Source organism: Macrobrachium nipponense, chromosome 6 (assembly GCF_015104395.2).
Source record: "Macrobrachium nipponense isolate FS-2020 chromosome 6, ASM1510439v2, whole genome shotgun sequence".
Lineage (NCBI taxonomy): Eukaryota > Metazoa > Arthropoda > Malacostraca > Decapoda > Palaemonidae > Macrobrachium > Macrobrachium nipponense.
In genome coordinates, this window is record NC_061108.1 from 82,990,040 (window position 1) to 83,009,745 (window position 19,706).

General features: G+C 35.2%; 1 protein-coding gene across 7 annotated transcripts in view; it reads left to right on the forward strand.

Annotated features, from left to right (window-relative positions):
* LOC135216681 (papilin-like) overlaps positions 1-19,706 on the forward strand; it is a 382,576-nt gene that overhangs the window by 323,928 nt on the left and 38,942 nt on the right. For 5 of the 7 annotated variants that reach the window (XM_064252077.1, XM_064252084.1, XM_064252080.1 and 2 more), the window contains 17 exons: positions 123-296; positions 1,626-1,808; positions 2,062-2,203; positions 3,042-3,118; positions 4,654-4,722; positions 5,018-5,119; positions 9,960-10,122; positions 11,071-11,175; positions 11,303-11,510; positions 12,367-12,566; positions 12,702-12,899; positions 13,025-13,249; positions 13,409-13,591; positions 13,832-14,008; positions 15,064-15,240; positions 16,547-16,723; positions 19,387-19,560. In XM_064252077.1, the coding sequence (XP_064108147.1) occupies positions 123-296; positions 1,626-1,808; positions 2,062-2,203; positions 3,042-3,118; positions 4,654-4,722; positions 5,018-5,119; positions 9,960-10,122; positions 11,071-11,175; positions 11,303-11,510; positions 12,367-12,566; positions 12,702-12,899; positions 13,025-13,249; positions 13,409-13,591; positions 13,832-14,008; positions 15,064-15,240; positions 16,547-16,723; positions 19,387-19,560 (2,734 nt within the window). The remainder of the gene's footprint in view (positions 1-122; positions 297-1,625; positions 1,809-2,061; positions 2,204-3,041; positions 3,119-4,653; positions 4,723-5,017; positions 5,120-9,959; positions 10,123-11,070; positions 11,176-11,302; positions 11,511-12,366; positions 12,567-12,701; positions 12,900-13,024; positions 13,250-13,408; positions 13,592-13,831; positions 14,009-15,063; positions 15,241-16,546; positions 16,724-19,386; positions 19,561-19,706) is intronic. The other 2 variants (XM_064252079.1, XM_064252082.1) reach the window with 2 other exon arrangements.

Below are 19,706 nucleotides of genomic sequence, written 5' to 3' on the forward strand. Positions count from 1 at the left end.
TATATCATGTAGTAGAGATGCCATGCATGATAATAACAGAGAATTTCATTGTAGAGTATATATTTTCGATAAAACTGAATGTCATCTTTAAGAAATGTCTTACCAGATGCTTCTCTTTTCAGTGTGACAATGGATGTGGTTTAGAACAGGAATCAAGATCAGTATTATGTGTAAGCAACAAAGGCAAAGTTGTGGATGAAGATTTTTGTTCCACCTACCGAATGCCAGAAATCAATCGCGCTTGCAACCTCAGCACCATATGCGAATACCGATGGTATGCCTCAGAATGGAGTGAGGTAGGTGGACACAGGATTTCTCCGTTTAAAATTGAGTAATCATTGCTATTGTTTCCAATTTTTCACTTCTTTGACGATGAGATCCGGAGCCAGTTTATCATAGTAGTACAATACTGTACAGAAAGAAAATGGAATACTGCTTTTTAACGTTGAAATGCAAGATTTCAAAATAATTCCTTCTCCACAGAAGCCTGTTTTCATATATTTTTTAGACGTGTCAAGAACCCTGTGGAAATGAAGCAGAAGTTATAATGAAATAACAGAGCTCTATTACGTTAGCAGCAGGCTTACACAAAATATTTTACAAGTCGTAAAATTTGCAATACTGTGCATTTCATTCACAAGAATTAATGTTGCAATTTTTTTGCTGTTAAGCCGAGGCAAAATGTTTTAGGGCCTCTTCGAGTGGTAGTTTTTCTACGTTTAAAATGTACTAAAGTCACCTTAAGTTAAAAACTTAATAAAAAATCAAGTATAATTTCCGAATTTTTACTCAGTGACTTTACATATCGGATATCTTGTGAACAGTCTCATGAAAATGTTAAATCTATTCAAGGTTATCGTAAAAATCCAAGTTAAAAAGGCACAACTGACAATATTCAAATTTTACTATAATACTCAAAGCTTCCCCGAGTCTCCCCTGATGTTTTCTTCCTTCACTCCGAAGACTGGAGGTAGACAACCTCCTCCTTTTCTCCAATCCACTTTTATTCGAACGAATATTGCCAATTGGATTCTACCCTCGTTTCATCCTGGACCTTAATCCAGAACGCTCACTCACTCTCTGTTTCTGAATGATGTTAATATCTTTCTGCTAAGTCACTGACTGGAGAAGAATCAATGTTTGGTTTACAGAATACACGTCAGAGACTTAGACGTCTGTTTTAGTCATTTCCTCCTTGTATCGAACATTGTTTCCCTAAATGTCCTTCCATTTATATTTCTTTTCTGGTTCATTTGAACTCAGAACTTTAATGATGCTGTTCCTCATTTTCTTTTCTTTGAATGCAGTTTTTAGTACTGGAGTTTCTTGATTGTATGAGTACCTCCTCCAACTTTGCACTCAGTCACTTGTTGGCATTGTCTATATTTTGAATATTTTGACAATGATAACAAAGAATAATTTTACCAATTTTTTTTTCCTGTCTGTGTTCTTAGCATGAAGTACTCCTTTCCTTTCTGGTAAAGTTCTCCGTTTTCTTGACTTGCCATATCTTCACTGATCTTTGAATCATGTCTTAATCTTTAAATATGCTATCGTTAAATGATTACTGTCATCACCTATGACAGTAATTACTTTGGAAATTAAATGCTTTTTTTTCTCTCTAGTGTTCCGCAGAATGTGGGGAAGGAGTGAAGACCCGCCATGTTATGTGTGGCAAGAGAGACGGGGACGGTGTGACGTTAGTCCCGGATGTCAACTGTGACAAGGACACTCGGTTCAACAGCACCGAAAAATGTAATGGCACTGGAAAGTGCGAAGGAAATTGGTTCGCTGGACCTTGGAGCCGCGTAAGTTCTTCCACCCTTCTTTTCTTTTCGTATTGTTTTAACTCTCATTCAAATATGCTGTATTTTTTTATACATTATCTTTCATAGTTAACTGTAAGTACCAATACCTAGCAGTGAAACAAGGTAACACAGAAACATAGTTTACAAGTCATTTGACTGAATCCTCATCCATAACACAACGACAGCTACAACGATATGTTATGAAAACTAATGATCCTTTGTTGTACTACTCATATCTGAACTTGATTTCCAGTGCACGAAAGAGTGTGGTGGAGGAACAAAACATCGCAAGATTTTCTGTTATGTTGGCAACAAGCAGGCAACCGCAAGACAGTGTGATGGAAACATCATTCCTTACTCTATCGAGACCTGTAACAATACACCATGTGGAGAAGGTGAAGTATTGTGAATTTTTTCAATTATATTTGATGTTAATGTTATAAGTAAATTTCATTTGTGTTTTACTTTGGCTATCATCGTACATATCATCCGTGTGGCAAGGTTCCTCAGATTAAACTAAATGACCTGTTGCTACATCAGGGAAATGGTCTTCTTAATATTGTACTTTAATTCTTTAATTCCGCTTGAAACTAAGAGGTAGTAGCAAATATTTTGTCTCAAATTTACCTTTGATTTACTTTATAAGGTCAGTTTTATGTTTCAAAGCAGTTTTGTTACGCTTTTGGGCATCTTGGCCTTTGCAAGTGTGAATCCATCAATAAGCAGGATCTTTTAAAGCCTCTTGCTGTTTAGAGATAGTTTTGCAAAGAAATAGAGTTTCCCAGTAATATTCATGTGTTTCTCTTTCTTGTCTCTGCTTTATAAGGTTCATCTTCCATAGAAAAGGATACTATGCAAGAAAGATTCTTCTTACGGAAATGATTTTAGTAGCATCTGAATGATTGATTTCTATTAGGGAAACCTTGTCCACAAAGTATAAACATGGAGGTCTTTCAAAGGCTGAATCCCAAGTGTACTTCCTGCTGAGAATTAGAAAAGTAAAATCAATAGCATTCTTATAAAAGAAGCTCTTAGGTTCTTCATTGTCAGTCTATACTTGCAGCTTTATTTTGGACACTGCTGTTATCTCAAATTTCATTTCTTGCATTGTAGAATTTGAGCATTTCTTGTTTGTCTTCCTTTGAGTTTGCTGCACTTGAATGACATTGGCTGACTCTCGTGGTAGCTGTAAGGAAACAACTTTTCATTAAGGAGAACATTAATTTTCTTCAGATGATCTTCTAGAGCGTGAAAGCAAAGACGATGGTGACTCCGACGACGTATGTTCGAGTGGAGATGATGTGAAAGAGGTAAGGTCACTTCGTTGGTTAGGCCTTTTTAGGAATATATAGCTTGAAATGAATATATAAGCTAGAAAGAAAATCCGTTTTAGAGTGTATGGTTATATTTATTCTGGAAGATTCAATTTTACTGCTTGTATATTCCTCATTTCCTTACTTTTAGGTACAGTACATGTAAGTTATCCTTTGTTTGACAAGGATTGTAAACGTTTAGCACTACTACTTGATTAGATTATCCTTCCGTATTGCACAATCATCGGGAAATCAACATGTTTTGAGTGACTACGAACACAGAATCACAATAGAGATTATGGTTTACATTTGACATTTATCAGTTTTTGTATTATAAATCAGTTGAGCTGTTTTATTATTATTATATAATGATGTTGAACTCATTTGTATAAATGAATTGCTTCCATGACCAGACACATACTTCAACTCAGTGATTACATGTGCTCATTAGATTGAATGTAAAAGAGGTTTTCTCCTCTTCAAATTTTGTATTGAATTTTGTGGAAGCGTATTTTGTTTGAATGCTCTCGCTTTTTAAGTAAAGTAAGCAGTGACAGCCACAGAATCTACATTCATTTCTTTATAAAATTTAGTCGTAGGAAAACTTTATAAGTTTTGTTAGTTTCCAGCAAAATTGCTTTTTCTCACCCTTAAAATTCATGGTCATTCTTATTAAACACAGGAAAATCTTAACCAAGGTCCATAAGAATATAACTCAAAATTCATTTACTGAAATGCTTAAAAGGAGTCATTTTTTTTTATTTTTGTAAACCAAAAAGACTTGTTGGGCAGGTGAGGTGTGGGGAAAAGGTGGGCGTTGGGAGACCGCAAGCATTCCCTATTTCGTTTAGGAGCTTTTCAAAGCTTCATCTGTGTAATTATAAAAGTTGTTACTTTTATAGTCAAAGTCTGGGAAATCACATGAACGAAAGTAACAAGAGGACGCTCTGGAATTTTGTGCTTATTTTGATCACTTTCTTGCATTGTTTGCAGGTATTAACTGTAATAAAATTCTTCTGAGGTTCCGCGGAATTTTTATTTTTATTCATAAAGTATTGATAATGATATGCCATTTACGTACAAGTTCGTCGTATGTGGAAATTACATAACTCTAATTAAATCTGCCTTTTCTTGTTGTGGCATACAAGCTCCATTTAGTAATAATTGAGAGGGAAAGATATATCAGTTAAGCGAAGATTCTTATCATTGTCTTGAAGTAAACATTTCATAAAAGATTGTAAATGCCATGTTATAACAAACAAGTTTGTTATAACACATCTTGTCAAAAGTGTAAAAAATCTCTATTATAAGTGGTAATTGTTTTCATGCTGTTCAAAAGTGGGAGTCAAAGCTTTTACAAAACTGAAATTAGTCTGGTAACTTTAGTTAATTTCTGTGCACTTTTTAACCTTTTAAAATACTTCTGGTAGCATGATTTTCCCATTGCAAAAGGAGTTTGGTTTCACAAATAATTAAGATTAGGTCATTTTTTATTCAGTTGTTGTCACAGATGATTTTCTTTTTGAAATCAGGGTGATGAGTTGCAGCCTACTTCAGGAGAAGCTCCCATAGCAGCCGAATTTCTTTCAACAGAAACCTCTGTAAGTTTGTTCTGCATTACCAGTTTTCAAGATAAATATATAAACTTATACATAAGGAAAAAATGATAAAGGCTTTCTATTTAAACAGAATGTTTAAACCATTGTAGCTCTAAATGTGTAGTTGTAGATCCTTTTATAATCATGAATGTGTTCATAAAGAATGCCATACAATAAATGGCGAGAAGCTGACTTTAGATGACGATCAGCAAAGTCTAAAATATGCTTTCTGGATCTTCTTAACTGATTATTTATAAAAACATAAATATGATTCAATTTCTGTTAAAAAATTTCGTAGGCCCCATCAAGTTCCTCTTCAGGACCTCAAGAAACAGATTCATCAGGAGCTGATATAAACAGAACTAATGTAGAATTTCGTAGAAAACGTTCTATCAGAGAGGTAAATATGATTCTATAAAATGAAACCAGGGATTCTCGGCTAAAGCAACAGTGACAGAGAAACCTAAACTGTTTGTGCTTGTGTTCGAATGCATTTGATAATTGCATCCGTTTGATACTGCACAAACAAACTAGGAGAACCTACTGCAGTCTCCACTAAATAAATCCATTGTTAAAACAATTTTTTTGTAACAGCTAATGATAACTGTTATCATTTCCCCTGGGGGAATAAATTTATCTAATCCACAATTTATGCATAAAGTACTTTGCTTTGGAAAAAGTACTTTGCTTTGACAGAGAGTGTGTGTGTGTTTGATGTGTGGATGGATGACCTGACGAGTCAGAAGCCTGAGGATGTGAATGGGACGAGGAGAATGACAGAAATATTTAATCATTACAATATTTGAAGCACAAATTGCTTTGCCAGAACAATGTTTGAGTTTATAGGCCCCTGCATATCAAGACATGCTTCCACGGCAAGATACAACACACTATCTCATCAATGCTCGTGCTTATGAGAAGTTAACCACATGCTTATTAATTCTTACGATCCGGTACTTTTCTCATACCTTTTTACTTCATACAGTATTCCTAGATGCGCTTTTCGGAGATTCTTCGTGCCGAAAATCGCCTTATCGCTTGCTTTATTAAACCTCATTAACCCATTATTTTTGTTGTAGAAATCTCAAGTTTGTGTTGTAAACTGTACAATATTAACCTTAGGAGAAGTGAGTGACCATACTTCAAAATACAGTGAATAAGAATTAGAATACAAAGATTGGAAGAATGTTAAGTTTCTAATCCTATGCTATCTAATAAATGATTCTTCCCTTTCTGATACGTTGTGTTGGGATCTAACCTTTTGTCATTTCCAATAACTTCTTGTCATCAGTCCTGCACTTTGACTTTTTTATCCCTCCTCTTCGTCACATACATTTTTCAGTTATTTATCTAATTGATTGTGTCAGTGCATTTGTAATATTTAAAGAATACATATTATTTTGTGCTTTTACAGTTAAAACACCTTGTAAAGCAAGGCTCTTATTGCATACATTATCAAAAATAATGTACTTTAGAAATCACATCCTTCAGCGAAAACTTTCTCTCCCTCCCTTTCACTTTCAGTCCATTGTTTGCATTGACTCTACCTCATGTTTCACACATTAGGTCAGCATGTGCAGCAGTTTTGTGAATTTCATGCAGCAAACTTTCTTCATTCTCATATGTCATTCAATTTTCTTATAATATTTGTATCGTTTCACCAAACTTATAAAGTGATGTGCTTAACACCACTCTTGAATAATGAACTACAAATAAATTCAAGTATGTTTTGTTGCAGCTAAACTGAGCCTTCATTAGTTAAAAGCATGTTTTTTATTTTATTTTTCTCTTGCTTTTTGTGTTTACTCTGTTCATTTCCTATTACAGTATCTAAAAATCAGAGTTTATCACAGTTATTAAGTGTTTTGAAATGGATCAGGCTAACTCTTACTTTCTCACAGCTTGGTTTTTGGATATATTTTGTTGTTTGTCACTCATCTCATATATAGATAAACTATTTCATTATCGTTTCTCTTGAAGGCTTGGCAGCTTCATTCACGAAGTCAAGCAGGTGACTTTGGACATCCGCTTTTGAAAATGTAAAAGTGTGCAGTCTTCACATAAATTTCTTTACATTTGTGCTGGAGGTGGGAGGAGATATTTTTTTAATTGAAGTAGCCAGTCTTGTGTAATGTAAAAAGCTACAATGATTGGCCCATAGGTGATAATAACCTAAAATTAAAAAACCAAAGGGTTTTATGACAACACCCAAGTTTTTTTGCATTACCTGTGGACAGATATATCTGGAAGATAACTCATTGAGGCCGTCTCAGTATACAAATAACACCTTGAGACAACTCCTGGCTACTTAGCTTTAGTTTTCTTGTTTGTTTTATGTTTTCTACCAAAACTTTTATTTCTTGTGTTTGTTACAGTCAGTAGTCATCTAAATGCCTTTTTCGTCAAATTTTTGGTAATAACCCTTTTTAGTCCAAATGATCACAACTTCCCAGACAAGGATACTGGAGGGGGATATTCACAGTATTAACAGGGTTGTTCCAGTATCTTAATGGATGAATGTAAGGTTCGTAGTAATGGTAAAACTAGTGATAAATATGGTAATCAAACAGTTTTAAATTTCGACAATAACATAAGAGGAGTTAACGCTTTTTATGTGGAGCAGCTGTTTTTATCTTTGCTATTTTGTTCGAAAACTACAAGATATAAATTCTCTTTCATGAAATGTGTATCCAGTGTTAACCCTTTGAAGAAATTCATCCCAAGTAATTTAGTTCTATTTTTCATCTGTGATCGTATAATATCCTCTGCATTCTGCTTTTAAGACTTAGTTAGGGTTTCCCTCCGATTCCATTGCTGTAGGTCATCCCAAAGGGGAAAATTGACTTACTCTTGGCATTAAGGAGTATTTTCTCTTATCAATCTCGATTCATATCTGTGAAAAGTGGATGTCATTAGAGACGATGAGTGCGGGATTCATCGCGGAAACGCCAATGCATTTAGCAAGACACTAATGAACAACCACAGAGAAGATCCTGGTTGCCACTATCAGCCTGTTTTTTATACCCAACTGTTTACATTTTGGACTCTTCTGACACTTAAGATACTTTATAAGTGCTATAGTGGATTCGCATCACCCGTGCATCTGATGTCTAAGGTCAATCCCTTATGACGCTCCTAATTGGCTGTTGGTAAGCCAGTGACAGGGCTGGAAACTCTCAGTCTCTCGAGAGAGTTCACATAGGCAGGATGTATGTTCCACCTCTCCTGAGGGATACTTTTGAAAGACGTATTCCTCAGGAGTGGTGGAACACATCATCCTGCCTTTGTGAACTCTCAAGAGAGACAGAGTTTCCAGCCTTGTGATTGGCTCATCAGCAGCCAATCAGGAGCGTCGTAAGGGACTGGCCTAGACATCAGATGCACGGGTGATGTGAATCTACTATAGTACTGTATCCCAGTATTTGGGCTTCTGTTATTCCTGATTTTTGCAACTTGATGTGATGCCTTTGACACACAAAAAATACACTTGTAACTGTTACGGATGTGACTGTAATCTACATATGAAAATTCATTATTATTAATTATTATTACTATTATTATTGTTATTTTATTATTATTGCTGATGTTTTTGTTTGCTTCAACACCCAATTTTTCCATAAAATCCTCCATATCGGTCAGGCATGAACTATGTAAGATAGATCAATTCCAAAATTACAAGTAATTTATGGGAACAGCACATTGGTAATTGATGTCACATCATGAAAACAAGTAGTTTGAGAACACAAAAAGTATTCTGTACTCTTATGATATTATAGTTCTTCTATAATAGATTTTAGATTTTAACGTTAGTTTAAAGTTTTACGGATTTTTAAGAGACTAGCTAACCAAAACTCTGATAAAGAAGCTTCCCTGCACCACCTTGTGCTGACTGTCTCTGAATGGCAACCCATAAATTCTTTCTCTCTCTCTCTCTCTCTCTCTCTCTCTCTCTCTCTCTCTCTCTCTCTCTCTCTCTCTCTCTCTCTCTCCAACCTTCTCTGTTTCTTACCCTCTTTCTTCTCCCTAACAGCCCCTTTACTCTCCCTCTCTCACTTCCTCTCCCTCTCACTCTCTCTGTCACACCCTGTCCATCCCCGACCCCCTTTGGTGCCATTGATGTCTTACCCCCACAGTACTGATAGTAAATCATATTTAGTACGTATACCGAAAATCGAAAGTCATATTTACTATGTATACCAATAATTAAGTACGATAAATTCGTAACTTTGTTGAGTGTACGGGCTGAACCAGCTCCGTTTCGGGGAAGGCGCTCCGCCCCCTCCGCCCCCTCCGGCACCTTTGGTGCCTTTGTTGCTTGAAAAACCCCATTATAAACCATCTTAAGGGTCCCCACTATAACCCTGCCAAGTTTCATGCCCATCGGAGCGACCGTTTGGCCGTGATTGAATGGGAAATGTATTTTATGAGAATTCTATGATGCTTTGGTGTGTCTATGTACTACAGTGGAGTGATTCTTTTCATGAAAGCAGTTAGACATAAAATATATTACAACCTAGATATAATTACTTCGATCATTTGCATACAACTTCTCTGTTGAAAAATCTTGTAATGTACATAATTTCTAATGTTAAGAAATCTTCATTAATAACATTCTTGATGTAGATGTTATTGACTTTGTTTGTTATTGATATTGTTGACATTGTTACATTAATGGTGTCATTATTTTTTTTTACTGTAAGCACGTTGAGACACTAATGGTAGCAATGATTTGTAGCTGATATCGTCATGAATGATAAATCTATTCTGACTGCTACAGGTTATTCATCATTTCAATCTTTTAAAGGATAAAAAAAGTGCCAAGAAAACTTAAAATGTCTGAAAAATACTTGTCTGTGTGCTGAGTGTCTTTACGGCAAAAATGGAAATATTGTAGTTGATAGCGGTGAGCATAGAATCTCGATACAAGCGGATAAATAGACATCAGCCATTAGTGATATTATGTAAAGATACAGCATACTATATAACATCATTGCTGTTGTTTGGTTATGGAAAACCTACTGTTTGTTTGTATAATGGTCAGCTTGAGTTTTTCCCTTATTAAACTTGATGTTGGGACTAAAGGCACCGTATGTACACTAATAGATTTACATACTTAAATATTTATGTTACGTTTTTGTAAACTTGTCTTCAACGATAAGATATTATTTTGACATATTTCTATGGGTAAACTATGAATGTATGCAAATGCCCTCTTGTTATCGCTTGTCTTTCATAAACAGGTCACACAGAGCGATGAAGCGGCTGAGGAAGAAGGCTCAGGTTACGGAGATGCAAGCTCTGGTTCAGGCCTTGAAGGCTGGACCGCCAGCGGATTGGGATCTGGTGACGTGTCCAGTGGTGATGTGGATGGCACCAGACTTGAAGATGTCATCAAGAAGAAGTGTAGGTTTCACATGAGTTTCCCTTGAAATTTCGGGGAAATTGTAGTTAGTGCAGAGGTCTGAACTTTTTTTTGCAGAGGTCTGAACTTTTTTTTTTGCAGAGGTCCTGAACTTTTTTTTTTTTTTGCCCCAAAAATCAAAGAGGTTTTCGGATTTCTGTGGTTTCCATCTGTTTCTTAATTTTTAACTTTTTTTTGTTTCCTTTTCCCCCCCCCCCCCCCCTTCCCTTTCTTTTTTTATGGTGAACTTTTTTTGCAGGGTTCTTAACTTTTTTTTTTTGTTTTTGCAGAGGTCTGAACTTTTTTTTTTTTTTGGCAGAGGTCTGTTTTTTCTTTTTTTTTTTTTTTTTTTTTTTTTTTTTTTTTTTTTTTTTATTTTTTTTTTTTTTTTTTTTTTTTTTTTTTTTTTTTTTTTTTTTTTTTTTTAAGAGGTCTGAAAACTTTTTTTTTTGCAGAAGTCTGAACTTTTTTTTTTTTTTTTTTTTTTTGTAGAGGTCTGAACTTTTTTTTGAAGAGGTCTGAACTTTTTTTTTTGCAGAGGTCTGAACTTTTTTTTATTTTTTATTTTTGCCTATCAGGAAATATGTACTGTATATGAATTTTATCTGTAGCTACATGTTAAAGAACGTTTTGATGTATAATTTTAAAAGTGCATATTATTTTTACATCATCTCTAATATCGTAGCCATCATTTAAAAACAGATATAGTAATTACTCATTTCTTTTCCCCATAGGATAGAATGTAAATGAGTTTGCATGGTACATCTTCTCCAAAAGAATAATATTCTGTACAATTGCAAAAAATACTCCTGTTCTTCAAATCCTAAGGTGTGGTAAGAACTTCAGATATTAAAATTTAGGCGTGCGTAACAGGATTAAAATAAGTTAAAAAAAATAAAAAGTAAAAGTATGTCCTCTCATTAGACAAATAAAACCATCTACTTTTTCAGCCAAGAAGAAGAAATGCAAGCGCAAGGAAAAGAAAGATTGCAAGGACACAGAATTCGGTTGCTGCCAGGACAACATTACTCCTGCCACTGGTCCATTCCAGAAAGGTTCGTGAGGCATTTGACTCTCTGATGTGTTTTGTCTGTTCATTGTGGTCATGTCCATCAGAAAGTGAAATAAAAAAAACTGAACAGCAATAGTTTTCCATCATCTCACTCTACTACATTTTTTCAGGATGCCCGAAGATAACAACCTGTGAGGACACAATTCACGGATGTTGTCCTGACGGCGTGACCCCTGCAAGTGGTCCCAAAATGAAGGGCTGTAGTGATGAGTCAATTTGTGATAACTCCCTGTATGGATGTTGTGAAGATGGAATCACTGAGGCTGGACCAAATGGAGAGGGCTGTGAATTCATTCCTGTTAATTGTGAAAAATCTCCGTGAGTAGGATTTCTGAGAGGTTTTAGGAACTGAATTTAAGAATATTATCATCCCAAGAATTATTCCAGAATAATTCTGAATGTACAGGAAAATGTTTTAATAACATCATTCTAAAAGTAAAGTGTATAAAAATAATTTTTGGAAAATATGCTTTATTAACAAAATTATTTTTGACAATAGAATTTATGAATGTTATTCTGATAACAGATTTTACAAATAAAATTAGTCCTTACTGCTTGGTAGCAAATTCATTATGGAACCAGTAAGAGAGGGTATAGGTTCTATAAAAATGATGATTCTTACTGCCTCAAAATGGTGTTGTTTCCGGTTTAAAAATGAATATTTTATACTTGAAAATCTACATTTTTTTTAGAATACACAATGGAATTCTTGTATGTTCTCCCTTGATATTTTGTTCTGTTTCACTATCGTGTAAATCGAAACCCCGAGTATCATTTTGCTCTTGGAAGAATCTTGATAGGAATTTCCTGTCTTTGAGAATTTTAGAAAGAGGAAAATTTGAAAATAAACATCATCTGTTCTCGACTTATTTTCAGGGAACTTCGGTTTCATTTTTTCTTTTGCTTCTCCATATTTATAATTGAGTGTAACCCAAAAGCATTACTTAATTCCTCTAAAGTGCCAATTATTTTAGTCATTGCTTAGATCCTTGATTTTACATACCATGGAACTTACTTTGAATACTTTTTAAGTATTGAAATTTCTGATAGGCATTTTATGATATATATTTGCACTCTGAAGAACATTGTGAATGCTCCTTGCTCTCATTCATTCTTATGCCTTATCAAAATTTAGTCGTCCACTTACTTTTTCATCAATACTGAAACTTTGCAGATTTGGGTGTTGCCCAGATGGTGTATCTCAAGCATCAGGAGAAAACTTTGCCGGATGTCCCGAATTTGAATGTGAAGGTTCTGGCCCATGCGAGACTTGCAGTGATACGAGATATGGCTGCTGCCCCGACGGTGTGGCTGCAGCTGTTGGGCCTAATTACGAAGGCTGCAAAATTGTAACAGAGCCTGAGGACAAACCATGTACGTTCAATATTTGTACCAATTTTTGGAGTATGTATTTTAAGTGTTCTGGTTTAGATTTTGCTTTGAAAATATTATTTTTCCATTGCACGGAAACCAAATACTATTAACTAGCATTTTATATTAAAATTCCAGACACAACAACCACTACAGAGCAAGGAGTCACGACCCCTTCAACAGTAATACCCCCAGACTGTACTTACACACCGTATGGATGCTGTCCAGATCAATACACAGCCGCCCATGGAGAAAATAATGAGGGTTGCTGCCTTTCGTCAGCATTTGGCTGTTGTCCAGATCATATAACAGAAGCAAAGGGACCAAATTTCCAGGGTAATTCATTTTCGTAAGATTGCTGTGCTATTTTTCAGATACAGTAAAGCCATTTTAGCAGATAGTAGAATGTGGTAAGCAATTTATTTCATTGAAATTAATAACAACGTGAATTTCATGAACAGGTTGTGGCTGTGCATTCAGTGCTTTTGGTTGCTGTCCAGACAATGACACAGTGGCCAGAGGAGCCAATTTCGCTGGATGTGGATGCGAGTATACCCCATATGGTTGCTGTCCTGACAATCACACTCCTGCTGCCGGGGAAAACTTTACTGGATGTGAATGCAGCACCTATCCCCATGGATGCTGTCCTGATGGTATCACCATTGCACAAGGACCTGGTGGCAAAGGTAATTCAGTAGTTTTTCCTAGGTAATACTAAACACTTCCATGTTTTGATATGTACTATTGTTCCATAAAGTACTGTACTGTATATGCAACTTCAATGCAGTTGACAGTATATAAAATTTGTGCTGACGTTGAAGCAAACTTCTTGTCTGACATTCCAGGATGCGGTTGCGATTACACTGACTTTGGCTGCTGCTATGACGGTCGAACACCAGCCAAGGGGCCAAACAGGGAAGGATGTGGCTGCGAATCATCCGAATTTGGATGTTGCCCTGACGGGAAGACTTCTGCCACCGGGAAATTCTTTGATGGCTGTCAAGACGAAGTTCCTGTCATTCCCGGAGGCAAGTTTCAGTCATTGATGAACTGCCGTTCGGTGTACCTTATGATTCCTCCTAAATTCATTTTCTAAATTATTTGCCAATTTATTCGTGCAACATTTACGTTACTTTTGTACCATTTTCAATCACTTCTTACCGTTTTTATATCTGACATTGACTATTTCAGTACTTTTAACCACTTGATACATTTACTGAACCCTGAATACAGTTTTCCATATTCAAGTAAGAATTTTGCATCTACAGAAGTTTGTGGTTATGAAAAGGATCGTGGGTCGTGCGGCAATTTCACAGTCAAATGGTTCTTTGATATGGAGTATGGAGGCTGCACGCGATTTTGGTATGGAGGTTGTGAGGGCAATCTCAATAGATTTGAAACGCAGGAGGACTGCAATGCTGCCTGTGTAGAACCAGAGGGCATGGGTGAGTGTGTTTTTGGGCATTTAAATTACGTTATTTTGCTAGAAATATACAACCATACCCGTATGAGGAACATTTTTATGCTTCATGTTACAAATTACTTACAGCTACTGAAATTCTATGTACAATTTAATGCTAGTGTAATTTAATTATTACTTACGTAATTGGAAATGTTTTTTGGGTGGGGCTTGTTTAGTTGTGTACTTGGAAATTGATGCCTTATTGTTTAAATCGCTCTCAAGTTAATTTATTTTCACTTCATTGGTGTTTTACTACTCATTTTGCATGCTGTTATGTAACAAGGTACTGAGAGTGGCCAAAAAGATACATCAGACTCAAACTGAATGTTGTGAATTTTTTTTATGGCTTCTTGAAAGATAAGGGTTGGTTAATGATTGACAAATATCATTCTTAGTGAATAAATAGTTATATTGAACTGTGACAAAAACTGTTCCCTACACATTTTAAGTCAGTTATTTCAAAAAGGATGAGTTATTGAGCCAACATTCCAAGTTCCCAGCAAGCACATTGAAGCTGTGTTTTAAATGTAAAATTTATAGATAAAGTTCTCGTTATAATTTTATGTCATTCACTAATAGTCTTACTTGCTAAGGATCATAAAGTTCATTTTGCTGTCAAGTATACTTCAAGTAATTTTTGTACATAAACTGAAACTTTGCAAGAGTTTATAATGCCAAGATACCTCAGGCATGCGATACAAATACTAATGCGAATGTTTCACTAGGAGGCTCAAATGGGTAATATTTGATATTGCTATGACCTTCACTTGAGGAGGACAGTAGTAAAGCCCTATGATGTATTTGTCAGAGTTATTGCAATTTTACAAAACATGAGTGTCAAGATCTTGTTTCCTAGATGTTCAAGGTTTTATGCTTAAAATCATTTATAAATGACTTTGCATTGAAGAAATAATGATTCTGTAAATGTAGATGGAGAGATTATTGAAATTAGATAGAAAATGCATTTTACTGTTTAGCCATTATAATGATCAAAGATGTACTATACGTCATTCTAATTAGTGATTTTATTTTTTTAAGAATCATGTCATCTACCACGTGTGGAAGGGCCTTGCTCCAGCTCAGTCCCAGCCTGGTATCACGATTCAGAAAGTGGAACCTGCAAACCATTCATTTACGGAGGATGTCTCGGCAACAATAATCGTTACACCTCGAAAGAGAAATGTGAGGAGACTTGTGTCATACCACAGAAGACAGGTAAATTATTTTGTACACGTATGTGTTTTTTGCAACTTGATTTCGAGCCAGACAGTGGCAGGCGTTAAGAGAAGGCAAAAGAATGCTGTGTGCTGCTCTGAATATTTTACGATTCACAGGCATTCATTACTAAATGAAAGAAAATGAGGAGAGCTGTAAATCGTGAGAGATTCTACAGGCTTCAATCTGAAGTGAATTTATTTTTGCCTCGTTGATGTTGACATGAGAAATGCTCCGCAGATACAACAATAAACTTAGTTGGTTAACTTCATGTAGGTAATATGATTTTGCTTTTCTAGTAGGAATATAATCGAGGGTCTTTTGATCTTTATGTAGCTGTTATTCCTTGGAACAAACAAATACTAACTGGCACAATAACTTTTGTCTGTGCAAGACATCATTTCACTAACACTTTTTTTTATAAAGAACATTATTGACTACTGCATCATTTTTATTGCACAGTTGAATTCCATGACAGACATAGAGTTGTTTAAACATTGGGATGGTTTTTAATGCATTCTTAATGTTTCAATGAACTCCTTTCTTGTAAGTTTTGATGTTTCCTTTGTCAAATTAATATTATTTTTTCAAGTTTGGTGGTTATTTGAAAAATCGGTTTTCAGTTTCATTCCCCTTTTTTGCCAGAATGAGAAAAACCGTGTCTGGGATTTTCCCATTGCTTAATATTTGTTAAATAATACAGTGATGATTATATATTTTGGTAACTCATGTCCTTTATCTTGGAAGCATTTCTGATGCTCAAAATGTTTTGAAGTGCATGAATCACTTCCTCATAAACAAGCATGCCCCGCCGTTATTAAAGCAGCCTAATTTTTTCATCATTATCATCATAAAGCAGAGCATGGCCTCTTTATCGGTACCTTCTGTTAACTTTGGGAGCTCCTGGTGACACTGTTCTCTAACAATTTCTCATATAATTCTCACATGTACCTTCAAATATCAGTACCTTTGGTGAAAGTTAAATGTCTAATTACTAATCAGTGATGAGGTACATTTCTTGCCTTAGAAATTGACATAGTTACAGTGAATAATGAGTAGTTTATGGATCTACATTTCACAGAGTGGAAACTAACTAGCCAGCCAGACTAAAAGCACCTCTTAATACATTAATATTTTGCCAGCTCATTCATGTTTTATCAAGCTTTTTAGAAGATGAGTCTAACATTTGAAAGCTTCAAAGATAATGAATGGAGAGGCTCAGCAGCTGGAATCCATTTATGTATAATGCTTCATAGTGAAATGAAACTGGTGGTGGTGTTGCCAATGTTGGCGTGCGTACCTGCAGACGTCTGCCTTCTGGAGGTGATGCCTGGACCCTGTCGGGGGAACTACACAAGATGGCACTATGATCAGACAATGGACAGATGTTCTCAGTTTACTTTTGGAGGCTGCAAGGGCAATGGCAACAACTACCTCACTGAAAATGAATGCATGCAGCGGTGTATAAGAGGGCAGTCCAAAGGTCAGGAGATGGTAGCTCTTTGAGTCATGTATGATGTAAATGAATAAGCAATCCTCCATTGATTTCTTTTTAGCTTCGCAAAACATGTTCAGAAAGTAAAGTAATGATGTCGCTATTAAAGCAACTAAAGCTATGTATATTTTATACTTTTGCAGACATGTCAATGACTCATACAATAGTAGTTCTTAATGAAGGTGACGCAAGTTGCAATAACATTGTTATGAAGAAAATTACTATAATTTCTCTTCTTTATAACTTAACTGTCAAATAGAATTCATTACTCTAAAGACAATATCGTAATTCTTATTGAAAATTTAATTCTCAGATAACAATGGCATAACACATGCAAATTTCTTCTTAATAGTCAAGAACCTAATTTTGTAGATATGATTGATGGAGGATTAGAACTATTTTGAATTGCCTCATGAAATAAACTGAGCACATTGTAGATCTGGTTCGTGAAAGTTTAAGTAGCCATAGGTAGAACTTGATAGTTTACGCTAATTGATAGCAACTTTACAGCGGTTTGAATTTTCTGTTCAAATAAAAAACTACACCCTCAATTCCTTCAAAGAGCTCTGTATAAGATAAGCAAACAAACGAAAGATCTTTTGAGAAGTGGTGTAATTGTAGCGTTTATGTTACTTTTAAGAAAGTGTAAAAACACGTTTGAACAGGTGTTTTAAGTTTAACATTCCGGAAGTGAACCATCTCAAACTGCCAATGTTTTTGTCCCCTTTTATCCTGACCATATACGTATTGTTAACTAATGGAGAAAATGCATTATTCTATAGTGGCTCTCATTTCACTATGCAAATGTTGCATATGTATATATAATGAATCTCTCTTGGTTGGTGGCTTCAGTAGTTCAAAAATTGTGAAATAATTGTATTTAACCACAAAAATCTAGTACATTATTGCAACAATTGAGTCATTACTGTAATATTGTGAGATAGCTTGTGAAGTGTTAGTGAACATGTAAACATTTTAACCGTGCAAAATATTTGTGAATTATATTTAACTTCAATATACCTCTCTGGCCCATTAAAAAATCATTGAAGTGGTTAATGTTAAATGTAAGTGCATTTGTAGAATTAAAATAGAACAGATTTATATTGCCCTATGGAAATAAGGGTTACTTTGCCATTGGGCAGAAGCTTCAGATTTCTTTGACTTTGCAGTATGGGATGGCTTTCAAGGCATTATTGATTCATGAGCAGAAGGCTGTCAACCGGCATCCGAAATCAGTGAATTTTGAACAAGAAAAGAAAGCAGTTTTGCTTGATTTTCATAAATGTAATTTTCAAATGCATTTTCTGTTATTTTGCAATGTCACATGGGTTGATCTTCTGTTGCCCGTCACTCTTGCTGAAGAGCTCTTTGATGGAAATAGAGTGGAAGACGTTTTCTTCCAGTAGCTTATAGGCAAGCTGTAGTATACTCACAGTAGTTTTTGCTTTTGACAAGACCCGTAACTAGATTTAATATATGTGAAGACTTCCAGTTATCATTAACTATTGACAAAGTACATTTATCACACAGACGTTTAATTTACTTTAAAGAGTACGTATGTGGAGACCCACAGTTCTAAGAGTTACTACTATAGACATTCATATTTTCATATGATGGAGTGTTCATCTTTGAAGTGTTTTGTAACACTTAATAAGCCAAGAATATCAGTAAGTATTAATATGCATATATCAGATGTAGTACAATCAGAGCATTCAAATACGTATTCACTAGTTGTGAACCTCCGTCACAACTCTGAACGAACAAGTGTAGATCTCCAAATTATTTTTATTTCATTTAATTCCTTGATCTTTAGCTTTCATTTCGTCTGCTCCATTGCATTTGTTCTATAAAACATTATGCGAAATATACAAACAAAATGAAGGCAATTCAGTGTCTTAGACGATTTTTTACATTTCCGCAATATAGGAAGTGACAATAAAATTATTATACCTCTGGGATAATTTGTGGGTAGTTTTTCTCTTTGATAGTGATATAACAAAGTGGTTGGATGACTAATTCCTAATTTTTCCCCTTTTTGGACAGTGTGTAATGTATATTAACTTTTAAAACATAAAATAGTTATATCAAAATTATTTGGCTTCATATTTCATGGATATTTCAAGAATATTTGTGTCTATTGTTTCTTTCAAGTACTATATATTACACTTACAGGTTTACCGTCCCTTATCCGTCATTCTAAAAAGCAAAAAATTGTAAAAACCGAACTTTTTCTGTGAAGGGAAATATCTGTCAGCAGAAGTTAAAGAGTTCAGTTGTATTTTTTTTTTTTTTAATGATAATCTTGAGATGGCTTAAGGAAATTTGTGTTATTAATTTGTTCATCTCCAGCGTTATTAGTGACAAGAGATATCTAACATCGGACTAATAAATTATTGTGGATTTCGTGGGAGCTAGAGCATGCTGGTATTCTTTGGCTTTTAAATGTAATAACATATTATTAATGCAGAGTGACTGATTTTAGCCCAACCTTTCATCTTAACGTTAGTCTGTTTACGGTGTCTTGGCATAATCTACGCTTAGTCTCAAATTAATATCTAGATAGAAAGAATGTCTTTTTCCTAAACATTGTTTGCTCTCCAAATGCTTTTTCTTCTCACTAATCTCTTTCTTCGTGGTGATGGACCTAGCAGATTTGTGCACGCTTCCAAAGGCTTCTGGTCTCTGTGATGAGACCCTACCCCGTTGGTATTATGACTCGGCAGAGGAGCGATGCATGCCTTTCTATTATACTGGTTGTGATGGTAATACTAACAGATTTATCTCGCGAGGAGAGTGTGAAGCGACGTGTCCAGGGGAGGAAAGAGGTAATTTTGCTAATGTCTTTTTTGCCATTTTTAACAAACAGTAAAAGTTTTGGAAATGGGAGGTTGCTTCACAAGTTGAAGCATTTGTTCACGTAGAAAGGTGCTGCTTATGGGGTGTGAGAATCCATATGTTCTTCCAGAAAGGA